Source organism: Psammomys obesus, unplaced genomic scaffold (assembly GCF_907164565.1).
Source record: "Psammomys obesus unplaced genomic scaffold, mPsaObe1.curated_primary_1811, whole genome shotgun sequence".
NCBI lineage: Eukaryota > Metazoa > Chordata > Mammalia > Rodentia > Muridae > Psammomys > Psammomys obesus.
The window spans coordinates 7,320,670-7,333,591 of record NW_026590699.1 but is presented as its reverse complement, the minus strand read 5'-3'; the positions used below and the strand labels follow the sequence as shown (position 1 = coordinate 7,333,591).

At 47.4% G+C, this 12,922-nt stretch overlaps 1 protein-coding gene across 1 annotated transcript in view; it reads right to left on the bottom strand.

Moving 5' to 3' along the window:
- Col4a1 (collagen type IV alpha 1 chain) overlaps positions 1–12,922 on the bottom strand; it is a 108,535-nt gene that overhangs the window by 43,387 nt on the left and 52,226 nt on the right. Inside the window, exons 3-5 of the mRNA XM_055608489.1 lie at positions 1,119–1,208; positions 979–1,023; positions 74–118 (exon numbers count right to left, since the gene is read on the bottom strand). Of these exons, the coding sequence (XP_055464464.1) occupies positions 74–118; positions 979–1,023; positions 1,119–1,208 (180 nt within the window). The remainder of the gene's footprint in view (positions 1–73; positions 119–978; positions 1,024–1,118; positions 1,209–12,922) is intronic.

Sequence of the window (12,922 nt, the reverse complement as noted above, 5' to 3'; positions counted from 1 at the left end):
AAGTCAGCAAAAGAGGAAGTCACCAGGTGGCAGGATGCTTCATGAAATCGGTGTGTACATTTTGTATACGTACAGGAAGTCCAGGATTCCCAGGGTAGCCAGCTGCTCCAGGGGGTCCCTGCAAAGACAGAATGACAGCCTTTCAGCCAACTAGAGGGAGGCCTTATTTCCCTCTTCACATCCTCCCCATTCAAGGAGCTTAGAACATAAGCACTGAGCAGAGAGCACTCTGGGAAGGAAGCACTGAGACTCCACACAAGATGCAAAGATGCAGGCCTGCAGAATTTTTTTTTCCAAAGCTCACTGTTTCTTGCCTCTAAAATCAAGGCTGTGAATACCCAAAAATAGCATTGCACTCATTGAATCTCTTGTGGTATCTGAGTTAAAATTAATATTTAACTCACATTAAAATCATAAACACTTAGGAAGAAGTGTTTGCGGATAAACTCAAATGCACATGTCACAGAAGCCTTATCTTTTAATTCCTAAATGATCAAGTATGATTGTTCCCCTCTCTGACCCAGGAGCCCACTGACACCAGTGTCTACTTCCTCTTTCACTACGTCACCACAGCCAAGCATTGCATGACACTGGCCTGCGCGTCTGTGATCCGAGAGCTCCAGAGAAGCCCAGCTTAGAAACGATGAAGTAGAGAAAGCAAAGAGATTGGCTCTAAAAATGCCTCTTCACATTCAATGATGTTTTCTTCCTCTACTGACTTGGGACAGGTAATTATCTACCTCCTCTCCCAAATTTTGATATCCCTTGAAGAAGAATAAACGGAAGCAGGCAGACTCATACAGCGAAGGAGTCCTGCTTGCACACGCGGCCCCCAGGTAAGAAGGGTGATGGCCCACGACAGTGGGAGAGGCAGAAGGGAGGGCACAGAGGAAAAGAAGAAAGGCATCCCTGGGGTGAAGGATGCGCTGGCTCCAGATGCCTCAGTGCTCAGCCAGGGTCACCAGGCCCTGTACTCACCCTTGTCCCTTTCGTGCCCGGAAGTCCAGGTTCTCCAGCGTCACCCTACAATGAAGAGATACCGTGAGGATGGCTCAGGCCGCTGTCATATGACTGGAGCCACCTGCAGTGCGCTCCTCCTCCAGCCCGGTCAAGCTCACCTTCTGTCCTGGTGGTCCGTGTGGCCCCTCGGGTCCTTGCATCCCGGGAAACCCAATGACACCTTGTAACCCTGGAAAGCCTCTTTCTCCCTGCAGGAAAGCACACAGTCAGAGAAGGGTGAGCGAAAGGATCAGCCAACGGCGATGCGTGGTTTACCAAAGCTCCAGTAAAGCGGTCCTCCTGGCTGTGCCTGCAAGGTGCTGCTCCAAGCATCTGCGTGGGTGGGCAGGGTAAGGGAGGCCTGCCTCCCGGTGATGGCGTTTGGACATCAGCCAGCAGAGGCCCTGATGAAACCACTACAGAGCAGAGGGCAATCCTGGCTGCCTTCTGGGCTGACACGGATCTTCTTCTGTCCTCCACATCACATATTCAGGTCTTCAGCCTCACAGACTTCACCAGCCATCCAGGTCTTCGGGCTTGCAGCCTCAGAAGGAGCTACACCACTGGGCTCCTTAAGCCACCGACTTTCAGGAGACACGTGGTATGTCTCCTCAGCCTCCCAGTCACAGGACTCAATTTTACCAACAAATCTCTTCTCACCTACCTACCAATCCATCCACACACCCATCCATCCATCCATGACCCCACTCCCCCTACAGACTCACCCACCTGTCCATACCTCCCCTTCTGTACCCACCCACTCACATGTCTGCCCACCTCTCCACCACACATCCACCCCCTCATCACCCATCTGCACATATATCCAACATGCCGCCTGTCTTCCCATCCACCTACTTATTCCTCCATCTACCCATCCGCCCACCCATCTACCCACCGATCTGCTCATCCTCTTGGCTGTTTTGCCAAAGGAAAGGGACCAAAGCATAACCTTCCTAAGCCCCACGCAGCATCATAAGCATACAGAGTGAATGTCTGAGAATGGATGATGGAGCCTTCTCCAAGTGCTCATATTAGCTCTTAATATTTAACACCTGAAGGGCTATACAATGTGCAAAGTCTGTAAGGTAAAACATACTTGAGGTTTTTTCCGTGAGGTGATTATAATCTCACCCAGTTATGCACCTGTTTGTTCCCAACCGCTGGCTCGTTGTAACGCTATGACCAGCCCCTCAGTGTCAGGTCCCTGGAGGGCCGACAAGCAGACTCAAAGTCCTGATCTCAGCACACAAACGACCAGGGGCTTGATGATGGGCTTGGATCATTGTCCTTTTCAAACGTGATTTTTTTTTTCAAAGAAAAGATCAACGTTTACCAGTAGCTTCCGTCCCTAACCAGAACACAGTTAAAAAAAAAAAAAAAAAAAAAAGAAATATCATTCATGGTATAAATGTTTAACAAGGGCAGCAATACACAGGGAAAGAAAAAAGAACCCTGAAGGTGGGGGAGGGAAAAAGCACAATTTTGGACCTTAGGCTGATCTTACAAAAATGAATGGGAAATAACTGCAGGCAGAGACAAAGGAATCAGAAGACTAGGGAACGCAGGCAGGAGAGAGGCGGAGGGGTGCAGGCTGGATGCTACACTATGTGGTCAAGACCAAACTGAAAACTGGCGAAGTGACACCAACCTTTAAACCTGGAAATGTGTATTCTGCAGCAAGAGGGAGCTAAGGGTCTGATGGAGTGAGGTTTTAGAGACTGCCATATTTAGACTACCAAAAAAAAAAAAAAAAAAAAAGAGCACATTTTCTCTTTACTGTAGGTAACCTGTTAGAGCTGACGTCAAAGCATAGGTCACTTGGGAGCTGGCCAGCAGGACCACGTAAGGCTCCAGGCTTTTCTCTCAGCTTCATTAGTGCCCAAGTAAAAGGAAACTGACCTAGTGTGCATTACCCATCATGACTATTTAAGCCCCCGCCCCGGCAGCATCTCACTCGAGTTACTTAAAACACTCCCATCAACAAAATGAGACACGGGGGCACTTTCAAAGCCGCGCTTCCCTCCAGACTGTTCCGCTGGTCTCGGTGTCTCAGGGATCCTCTGGGTCTCTATGAACGTGGGAGTATGGTGGCGGCCACAGGCGTGGGAACAACTCGTTGGAGCTCAAGTCAGAAGTGTGGAGATTGCATGTGAATAAACAAGGGGCATGCTTCAGACTGCAAGAGGACAGGGGCATAGCACATTCCTACGCTTGAAGCACCCCTGGGCCGGCAGCAACGAACCTACTAGAAGGAGCCAAATCCAAGCACGCCGTGGGACCCTGAATGAAGTTTGGCATGGATTCGGGATCCTTCTCCCAGATGTGGGAGAAGGTGGGTGTTGAAGATGGAGACCCGGCACGTTTTGTCCGGGTTTTTCACACAGAGTGAAGCAGACACATCAACCCTTAGACTGTCGAGATGGTGGCAACCTCAGGAAACAGTAAAGGCAAAAACGCTGGCACGCGGGGTCGCCAGACTGCAGCACCCAGTTTTCAGATTAGAAAAATGCCTCTCGGAATAGAATACAACCAAACTTCAGACAGCTGGCCCCCAGATCATAAAATAAATAGATAAAATAAAAATTGAATTGAATATCCTCATCTAACCCAGCTTGAGCCAGGGAGGAAATGAGGAGGCTGGGCAGCAGAGAGCTTTCTAGCATGTCTGAGGGGTATTTTTAGTACCTAATTGATACTGGCAGTATCTCCAGAAGACCAGCAGAGATAAGATTTTTTTTATTTCTCATTTTAATCATGGAGTGAGTGTGGCGGGGACGAGAGCCAAGATGAACTGATTCCTACCAGATTTTTCCCTGAGTCAGCTCTGACCCAGAATTAGAAACCAAGTCGGCCCACCCCAGGTCCCTTCCTTATCTGGGTCACTAGAGCAGGCTGGTTCCCAGCAGCGTGTTAAAAGAGTCCACAGCATGATGTCAGCCAGGGAAACAGACTCTCCATGTTCACGTTGTCGGGAAGGTTCGACACCCATCCTGGACCGACTGGTCACACGTCACACATGACCCCTCACGCTCCCGGGAACAGGAAATAGAACTCTGGATTCCCAGACCGGCCTTCACCACAAGAACACATTCTTCCCAAATGTCACTAGAGGGCTTAAGCAACCGCATCTCCCAAGAGTTCTGCAATCAAGTAACTATGAAGGAAATGACCCTTCCCTTTACAAGCTTTTTGCTAGTCCCCATTTTTTAATTTTCCTATGTTTTTCTGGTAGAAACCGCATATTCATAACTGGATCCCCAGTGTCCGCTCTAAGATTACTGGGAGGACAACAGCAGAAGGGACAGAAGGACCAAGTGCCCTGCAGTTACACAAGGAGTTAGCAGAGGGTGCACACAGCACTGGGACCCAGAGGCTCCATCCTGCTTTTTGCACTTTTCCACTGGGTGAGAGGAAGAGCGGAGAGCCGGACATGCCATGCAAAGGCCAGGAGTTTCCAAGCCAGATGCTGCAGCTGCAGCGGGCAGTATTCCAGCTGTGACCACCCTTAAGCTCAAGGCCAAATGCAGAGTGGGGGAGGAACAACTCCTCTGTCATCCAGTTCCCACAATGCACTGAAGGCGAAGCCAAAGGACAGGGTGGCCCCAGTTCATCCCAGGCACAAGTGACCACCACCGAGGCTCATCGCCACAACAGTGAGCAACACTGAGGGCAAGGGCCTGAGGGTACAGCTCAGTAACAGAGCACGTGATCCCTGGGTTCTGATCCCAGCACCGGAGGAGGAATGACAGTCATAAAGACAAGCTTGTAAAACACCACACAGAAAGCTTTGATGTGACGTCATTCTTACAAGCAATGAAGTACGATAGAGAGAATGGGTAGGTTCTCAGCAGCGAAACATGATCTTACCTGGGTGACACATCAAAGGCAGACATTAAATTATCCCACAGTTCCTAATAAGTATGTGCCAATAGTGTGCGTCAATTTAAAAGAACTCATCATCTCTAGTCCCCAAAATCATTTTAACTATATATGGACTACTAAAATTCAATCGGTATCTACCTGTCTATCTATCTATCATCTATTTCTATCATATATATGTATATATGTATGTATATGTGTGTATATATATATAAAGACTGTATCCAAAGAACAACTGTGGCTATGTTCTCCAGTAAAACTCAGAACAGAATGCCATTGTTTACGAAGACAAAAGAAGGCAGTGGGCAGAGTCGTCTAGGGGCTGACAGCCGTCCCAAAGTAGGCTTGAAATAGAGCTTCCTGCTGGAGAAACTTAAAATATTTGCTTACCGTATTATCTACTGCAAGCACATAAATATCCTGAAAGCTGTGGAAAGAGAGGGTTCCTTTGCAATACCCAATCACGTCCCTGCCTCTCACAACACTATAAAAAGGGCTTAAGGTTCAGCTCCCTCGGTCTCAGCCCCAAAGCCTAACAGGAAGAACCTGAAGCGTGTGAGGCTGAAATGGCGGGGATTTCCAAATTCAAGAAATAATTACCAACCACAACAAAACTAAAGTGAGCACAAAACGAATCTACACTATGCTGTCACTAAAGTCCTACTATCAAAACAATCATGATGGCCAGGAATGGTGACTCTGGAATCCTAGCAGGTGGGAAGCTGAGGCAGGGGGATTGATGCAAACTTGAGGCTAGCCTGGGCTACGTAATGAATTTACCCTGAATGATAAGTTAAAACTATGTCCCTATAATATTTATCTAAGGGGCTGGAAAGATGGCACAGTGGTTAAGAGCACTGGCTGCCCTTGCAGAGGACACAGTTTGGTTCCCAGCACCAACATGGCAGCTCGCAACCAGCTGTAACTTGAATCTCAGGAGATTAGATGTCCTCTTCTGGCCTCTGTGGGCCCTGGGCATGCATACAAGGCACATACATATATGCAGGCAAAACACACTTATACATAAAGTAAAACTAAATAAATATCATTTTAAAATGTAGCATATATAAAATAGAATTTAAATGGATAAGTTGTGACTGTTTCATGGCCAACATGAAACCCCTGTTTCAATCAAGCTTTAAATGTTTTCCCCCCACATTTTAAACACTAGGACCATAGATCTTCAAGGAAACCACAACCCATGCAAAAATGTTTGCTCACACCTGGAGGAGCAGGCTCTCCACGCTCTCCTTGGGTTTTCACTGAAAACACAGGGAATTGGGTGATCAGCGGAGGTTAAAGGGCACAAGTCACCCTCTCCATCTTTGAAGAAGTTATTCAGTTAGTGTTTGCCACTAGAGACAGGTTTATGAAATAACAAGTAGCACAGTGCACCCCATGCAAGGGGCAAGCACATGAACACACCCTGCAGTCTTTAGCTCTTGGAGAATCCTGGGTAGAATACAGCCCAGGTCCCTGGCACACTGAGGCCCCATTAGCGCCTGGCTGATGCCTCTGCCCTCAGCTAAACAGCAACAGGAAAATCTCTATCCTGGACGTGATCCTGAGCCAGCTGCATCCTTCTGTCATCTGGCACCCTGAATGTCACTTTCCAAGCAAGGCTGAACAGAACTGAGAGATAAAAAGCCGTGCATTTTTGCCCATAGCTCCCAGTGTACGTGGTTACTGAGAAGCATTTTGGGATGTTGGGTCATGGTCAATAGGGGGACCACAATCAGTGGGGGACCATGGTCAACAGGGGACCCTGGCACTTAGCCAAAATTCCACAAGTTCAATCCCATGAGCCTAGCCAAGCAGGCATCTGCAGGACCGTATCCGGAATGTGATACTGCTGGGAAAGCTGTAGGCAGGCTGCAATCTGTGTCACCAGGTCATGGAGAGCTCCTGTGACAGGGCCCCGCTGGGAGCTCCCTGCATGCCTTGGGCTTGACACTGCACTGGAGAGGGGACAGGACACACACAGCTGAGACAAAGGAAGGGCTTCTTAACTCGGGGGAGCCCCTCAGCCCCGTTTCCAATGCTCTCCATGGACTTCTCCATGGATTAAATATAGCACAGAAGATGGTTTCAGTAAACTGCAGTGTCAGTTCTACCATTCCAACGTGACCCTCAGCTCCGCAACAAGTTAGCTGTGGGGCTCAGTGAAGCAAGGGGTGGGGAGGAGACATGGTGAGCACCCCGTTAACAAGCAGCTGCAGAAAGGAAAAACTGCAGAAAGTTTCGAGTATATAAAAAAAATCCAATTTTCTTCATCATCGTTTAAGAAAAAAAAAAAACACAAAGTACTTTCTGAAGAACTATCACTCACTCAACACAAGAATCACCAAGGAAAGGAAATACCCTCTTATCACAGACAGTCAAGACTTTCCCATGAAGCCACCCAGCAGCAAATTGACCGTGTAACTTTGCTGATGGAGGGAAAGCAGCAGAATAGAGCACTAGCAAATCATCGGCAGGAAAAGGATTTCCAAGTCCTCCGTGAAGATGTACACATCTCCCACTAGCTAGAGAACCTCTGTAGTACCTCTCATAGCTTCTAAGTCCCTCCCTGGAGCATGCCAGATGCCATGTTAGCAAATAAGACCTATGCTGGCCTGTCTCCATGCTCACCAGTTGCAGTGGGCTCTTTCCTGCCTGTCCTTGACCTTCAGCCAGAAACTCATAAACACCAGAGGCGGTTGTATGCCTGCAGAGTGTCTCTTTGCTCGGCCTCAGGATCTGAGCTACACTCTTGCTGTAAGCTCCTCTTTGCCATGCCTTTCAATAGATGCCAGAGGCCTTTCGCCCCATCCCCAGGTGACTCCAGGAAGCTCCACCTACAGGGGAGTGCCATCCAGCCCTTAGACACACAAGAGGGATCCCAGCCAGATGTCCCCTCCCTTGAGAACAGGAGACCTGGGTGTTTCCTGGGCCTCTGGGCCTCTGTGGCTCTCAGTCTGGCCACCAGAGGGAGCGCTGAGTCTACATGTCTTCAGTAGAGTCTCCAGGCTGTGAACCCGCAGAGTGCAACAAATGATGGGTGCAGTGGCAAGACCTGAAAGCCCTGCACTCGGGAAAGCAGAGGCAACAGGATGAGGGGTTCAAGGTCAGCCCGGGCTACACAGGGCCCTGTCTCACCTCTGCACCGATATCTGCAAGCCACATGTGTGTGCACATTCAATTGTGCACAACACAGAGAAATGAGCATGTCAAAGAGACAGAATTGTCCAGGAAACACTTTAAGTGGAATTGAAAAGTGTGACATTACGGATGAAACGGACAGCCTAAATGCTGGGACTATGAAGTGACGAGCGCTATAACTGTAGCAACGACGCGAACTATGATTTCTCCTGGTTTTATTAGGGAATACCAACTGCATTGAATGAAGACATCCGTTCCCAGTACCCACCCTTCTTCCCCTCCCTCCTGCTGGTCCCTCTCTTGCATCATGGGTATTTTTCAGTTTGGCTTTTGTAACAACTTTGTAAACTGAGAAGGTCCAGTTTGTTAAATGACTACATGCAAATAGCACATGACACAGAAAGAAACTAAATCCTACAAACAGGTACAGAGCGAACAGCAGTAGTTCTTGGGTCCTCGATGGCAGCCCACCACCCGGCCAACAAAACATACTCAAAGGTTTGCCTTCGGCTTCCTTCCTCGGGTCATAAAAAACTTATGCCTTATGGTAATTTCATCCATTCTCCTCATTTGCCAGTGAAGTGTGTCTGGGTGGGGTGTGGAGAGCGATCCAGTTTTCAGGAGCTTCCAAAGAGATGGCAGCAAGAGCTGCCTTGCTAAAAACTAATCAGCATGAGCACTCGGGAAGCTCAGAGTCACTAATACAAGTTACCATCTGCTTTTCCCCTACAGACTTAAACATGCAGCCCAGGCACAGGGCTTCACACCCAGCGCTCAAGGCAACAGAACTGCTATGAGTTCAAGGCCAGCCTGAGCCACACAATGGGTGCAGGCCAACCCAAGCTATGGAGTGTTGGGGGGAATCAAAAGAATGAATGAGGGAATCATAATTGATCATAGATATGTGTGTATACACACACACTTTCTTTTAAAGCAGAAAAGCAACAGACAGGTGCTGAATGGCAGATTGGGAGCTTTCCTACCATGCTCTTGTATGGTTGTGTATGTTAGGCATAACAGCAAGTCAGGGATGAATCAGGTCACTGGGACCAACAGAAGTTAGAGGGAAGAGGCTTTATCTAACACACACAGAACTGAACAAGGCCCACGGGTAACAAAGGATCTCCAAAATAAGCAGTGGCTGTGTTCTCCTTGCTTTGTTTGTCTTGATTTGTAGAAGCCATCCCAAGCTCTCCACCTGGCACACAGCTCTCTGCTGGGTCTTTCAGGTGGGCAGGGAACAACACCATATTCACTGCACACAGGAGGTCACTGTGGGGTGCCAGGCCACACAACAAGGAGTCACCCTCAGGGCAGGCAATAAAGTGATAGTGCAGGGGACTGGAGTAACACAGTGACTGTCTCCCTACCCTCAGTCCGGGGCCACTTAAACATCCCGGCTCTGTGACTTGGCCTATTGGAGTCTTTTTGTTGCTGACCCACAGGATACGTTTTTTTTTTTTTTCCCCAATGGAGGCTGTCCTTGGAGGGCAAGGTAGACTTGCTCCTGACCTGGGCAACATGAGATGGTGGTCCTCGGGACTACTCAGAACTGTCAGAATGTCACATTCTACTGGCAATATGGCTACCTCTCCTTTTCCAAGTTCAACAAAAATGATGAAAATTCCATGCTCTGGCCTAACGGGGAACTTAGGGAAGGGCTGAGACTTTAAGAACACAGATAGTGGATAACAGACTTCACAGGGGTTAGCTCTCTTCTGAGTTCAGAGGAAAATAAATAAATCTTTCTGTCCATAAAGATAAGTTTGATTATTGTCTTCTTTATCCCTGAACCAACAGTTTAAAGAGCTCTGCATTAACAGGAAGCTGGAAAAATGCCCCTCTGTTCCTAAGTAGCCCTGGAGGTTGAAGACGTTGTTGACGTGAGAGTGTGTGTGGGTGTGACAGGGTCTTAGAACAAAACTAGGACATATAAATGTCAGGAAATGCCACAGTCTGGCCATGAACATTTTTTTGTCTGTGGTAACAAAAAAACATGAACAATACAAATGAAATACCCTGACAAGCCAGGCTTGGTCCACACATCCCTCAACCTAGCACTGAGAATGGGGGCAGAGAATCTGGAGTTCAAGGATACAGGAAACTCTGTTTCAAAAAGAAAAGGGTAAGGAGGAAAGGAGAGGAGGAAGGCAGGAGGGGGAGGAAAGGAGAGGCAAAGAGACCCTGGGAGTAACTAACACTTATAACTAACAATAGAAAAGCATAAGACAGTTTTGGGACTTAAACATGAGGAAATTTGCTAGATACCCTCAGAAGTAAATTAGAATGTATGAAATGTTTACTAGAAAAACAAGAAAACAAATAAAGCAAAAGATGCAGGTTAACAGCTTAGCATTTCAACCTGGACTGCTCTAGTGACCAGTCCCAGGGGAAGTATCGCCTTCATTACTTGCTCTGATGGGGAAAGAATTCAACCAGGAACCAGAAGAGCCTAGCCTTGGCTCCAACACCAACCATTTGGATTCTCTTTATATCAGTTTTCCCAAGGGTAGCTAGACAGCAGTTTTCCAAGAGTCAAATTTGATCAAGCATTCAGTTACTTCCTGTTTGTAAGGTCATACACCAACGCATTCTCTAGTGAGGTCCCAGGACTAGTGTCCCAGCCCACACATATCTGATGATAGCAATGCTTGGTGTCCGTTGTTAGCCTTTCTCCATCACCACGTTATCAGACAACTAACAGCACTGGGCCCTGGGACACAGAGTGCTTTCAAATTCCACTAAGCACACCCCGAAACATAAAGGGCTTCTCCAAGGGAGTGAAAATTAGAGCAGTTGCTTCTCCATTACACCAAGGGTAGCCTTGGCTGAGCTTGGAGCCCTGGAAGCCGCCATCAAATGAACCTGAGCCAGCACACAAAGGGATTTTGAGTCCATCACAGCAGCTTCAAAACACAACCACCCAAACAAAGAAATGAAGCAAGAAGCTGAGCTTCTGTGTCACTTTCCTTGGGCTCAAAAACTCTTGGTTTAAGCGTCAGTGCAGAAGGAAGGGGACATACAGGTACAGAACAACTCAGTGGGGAAGGACCTCAGCACTGGAAAGAAAATGGTTTCCTCAGCTGATCATTTCAGTGCATTTCAAAATTGACACACATATATATAGAAGCTGAAGCAAGGCACACTTGAAGCCGGGCCGTGGTCCAATTTTTTAAATAATAATAATTTAAATTTAAACTCTTTATGCCATTTTTACTAGGCCTATTTTAGAGACTTTGTAAAGTCAGACAAAATTTATAATATCATTTCCTGCTTTTATGTTCATAATTACTTCATACTGATGGATTAAGTAATTAATGGCTAAGAACTAAGATGTGGAAACAAATTTCATTATGGTTTGCTAATTATGAGGCAGTAACTCTCCCATAAAATAGATTATAGATGGTACAGTATAAAAACACAACATTTCCCCATGTGATTTGCTATTTTAACAAAAAAAAAAAAAAAAAAAAGATTAGAGGGCAGATGACCTAGTGCATCTATGTTAGCGAGACAGGAAGGACAGGGACGGAGCCAGCTCAGATGACTGAGGGATGGCAGCACAGTGCCTCACTCCAAGGGCCCAAGGGCTGAAGCTCCCCCCGCCTCCCAGGGATACAGTTGCTCACTGTGGCTATCCTAAACTCACACATGGAATTTCAAACCAACAGAGGCCTGTCCAGGCTCTGCGGTCTGCAGAGACCCCAGGCAACAGCAGGAAATGACAAGCCCACCACCCTGTCCTTGAATGGCTACTGCGTAAATTAGGCGATCAATAGGTGCCTCACTGTGATAACTTCAGGAGTAAAACGCTGGACAGAGGACAAAGTGTCCCATGCTTGTGCTCATCTGTCACTGTGCAAACAAATATCCTTAGACAGACAAACTTAACCTGTAACTGGGAGCATGCTGCCCGAAGCAACGCAGGATATGCGTCGTAAGCTCTGAAACAGAAGCTGTCTAGAGCTCTAGAACCTGTCTGGCTGTCTCTCTGTCTCTCTATCCCTATCCCTATCCCTACCCCTATCCCTATCTCTATCTCTATCTCTATCTCTATCTCTATCTCTATCTCTATCTCTATCTCTATCTCTATCTCTTTCTCTGTCTGTATCTATCTTTCTATCTTTCCCTACACTTTCTCTGTCTGGGACATTGAGAGAAATGTGCCCTAGAGAATGTTCATTCACGCACAGTCCCAGGCTGGGGTAAACGAATGAAAGCTACACTGGGCTGAGACCCATGCCTTCATGGCTGCCATGGAAAGGGAAGCACTGTGCCTACTCCCGTGCTCAAGAGCTAGAACCCACCCTCTTCTCTTCAATTCAGGTCCTTATCTAACAGAAAAATCAGAGAAACATCTGGCAAACTGCCTCGAGATGAGGGGCAACAATTAGAAAAGTCTTTGGAGGAAGCCAGGCTAGATTGAAACAGTTCCTTTGAATTTTAGCAGCCACTTCCCATGTCCAAAGATAAAATACTCAGGAGATTAAAAAAAAAAAAAAAAGAGAGAGAGCTAAGTAGATTAGGAAGTAGAAGACAGGACGGATGTCGCTCCTGCCAGGCATCACTTAGACTGAAGAGAAGAAACCCAGATGGCACCAGTAGCTTGGAATATTTCACTTCAGAGCTTGCAAAAGAAATGAGTGATGGAGGCACGGTGCTAAAGACTGCTGAATCACAGGGCCCTTGTCCCAGAACACATCACTGGGAAAGCATCTGACCCTGAAGAAATGTCTTCTCATAAAGTCACCAACATGGCTGACCTCTGTCAGCTTCCCATCACCTCAGAGTCCTGCAAGCCACCACATTCCAGTTCTTGATGATAAGACACTGGAGAGGCCTGTGCCGAACGAAGCCTTCTTTGACAGCGCCGGAAAACACCACGCCAGACAGGGGCGACCTT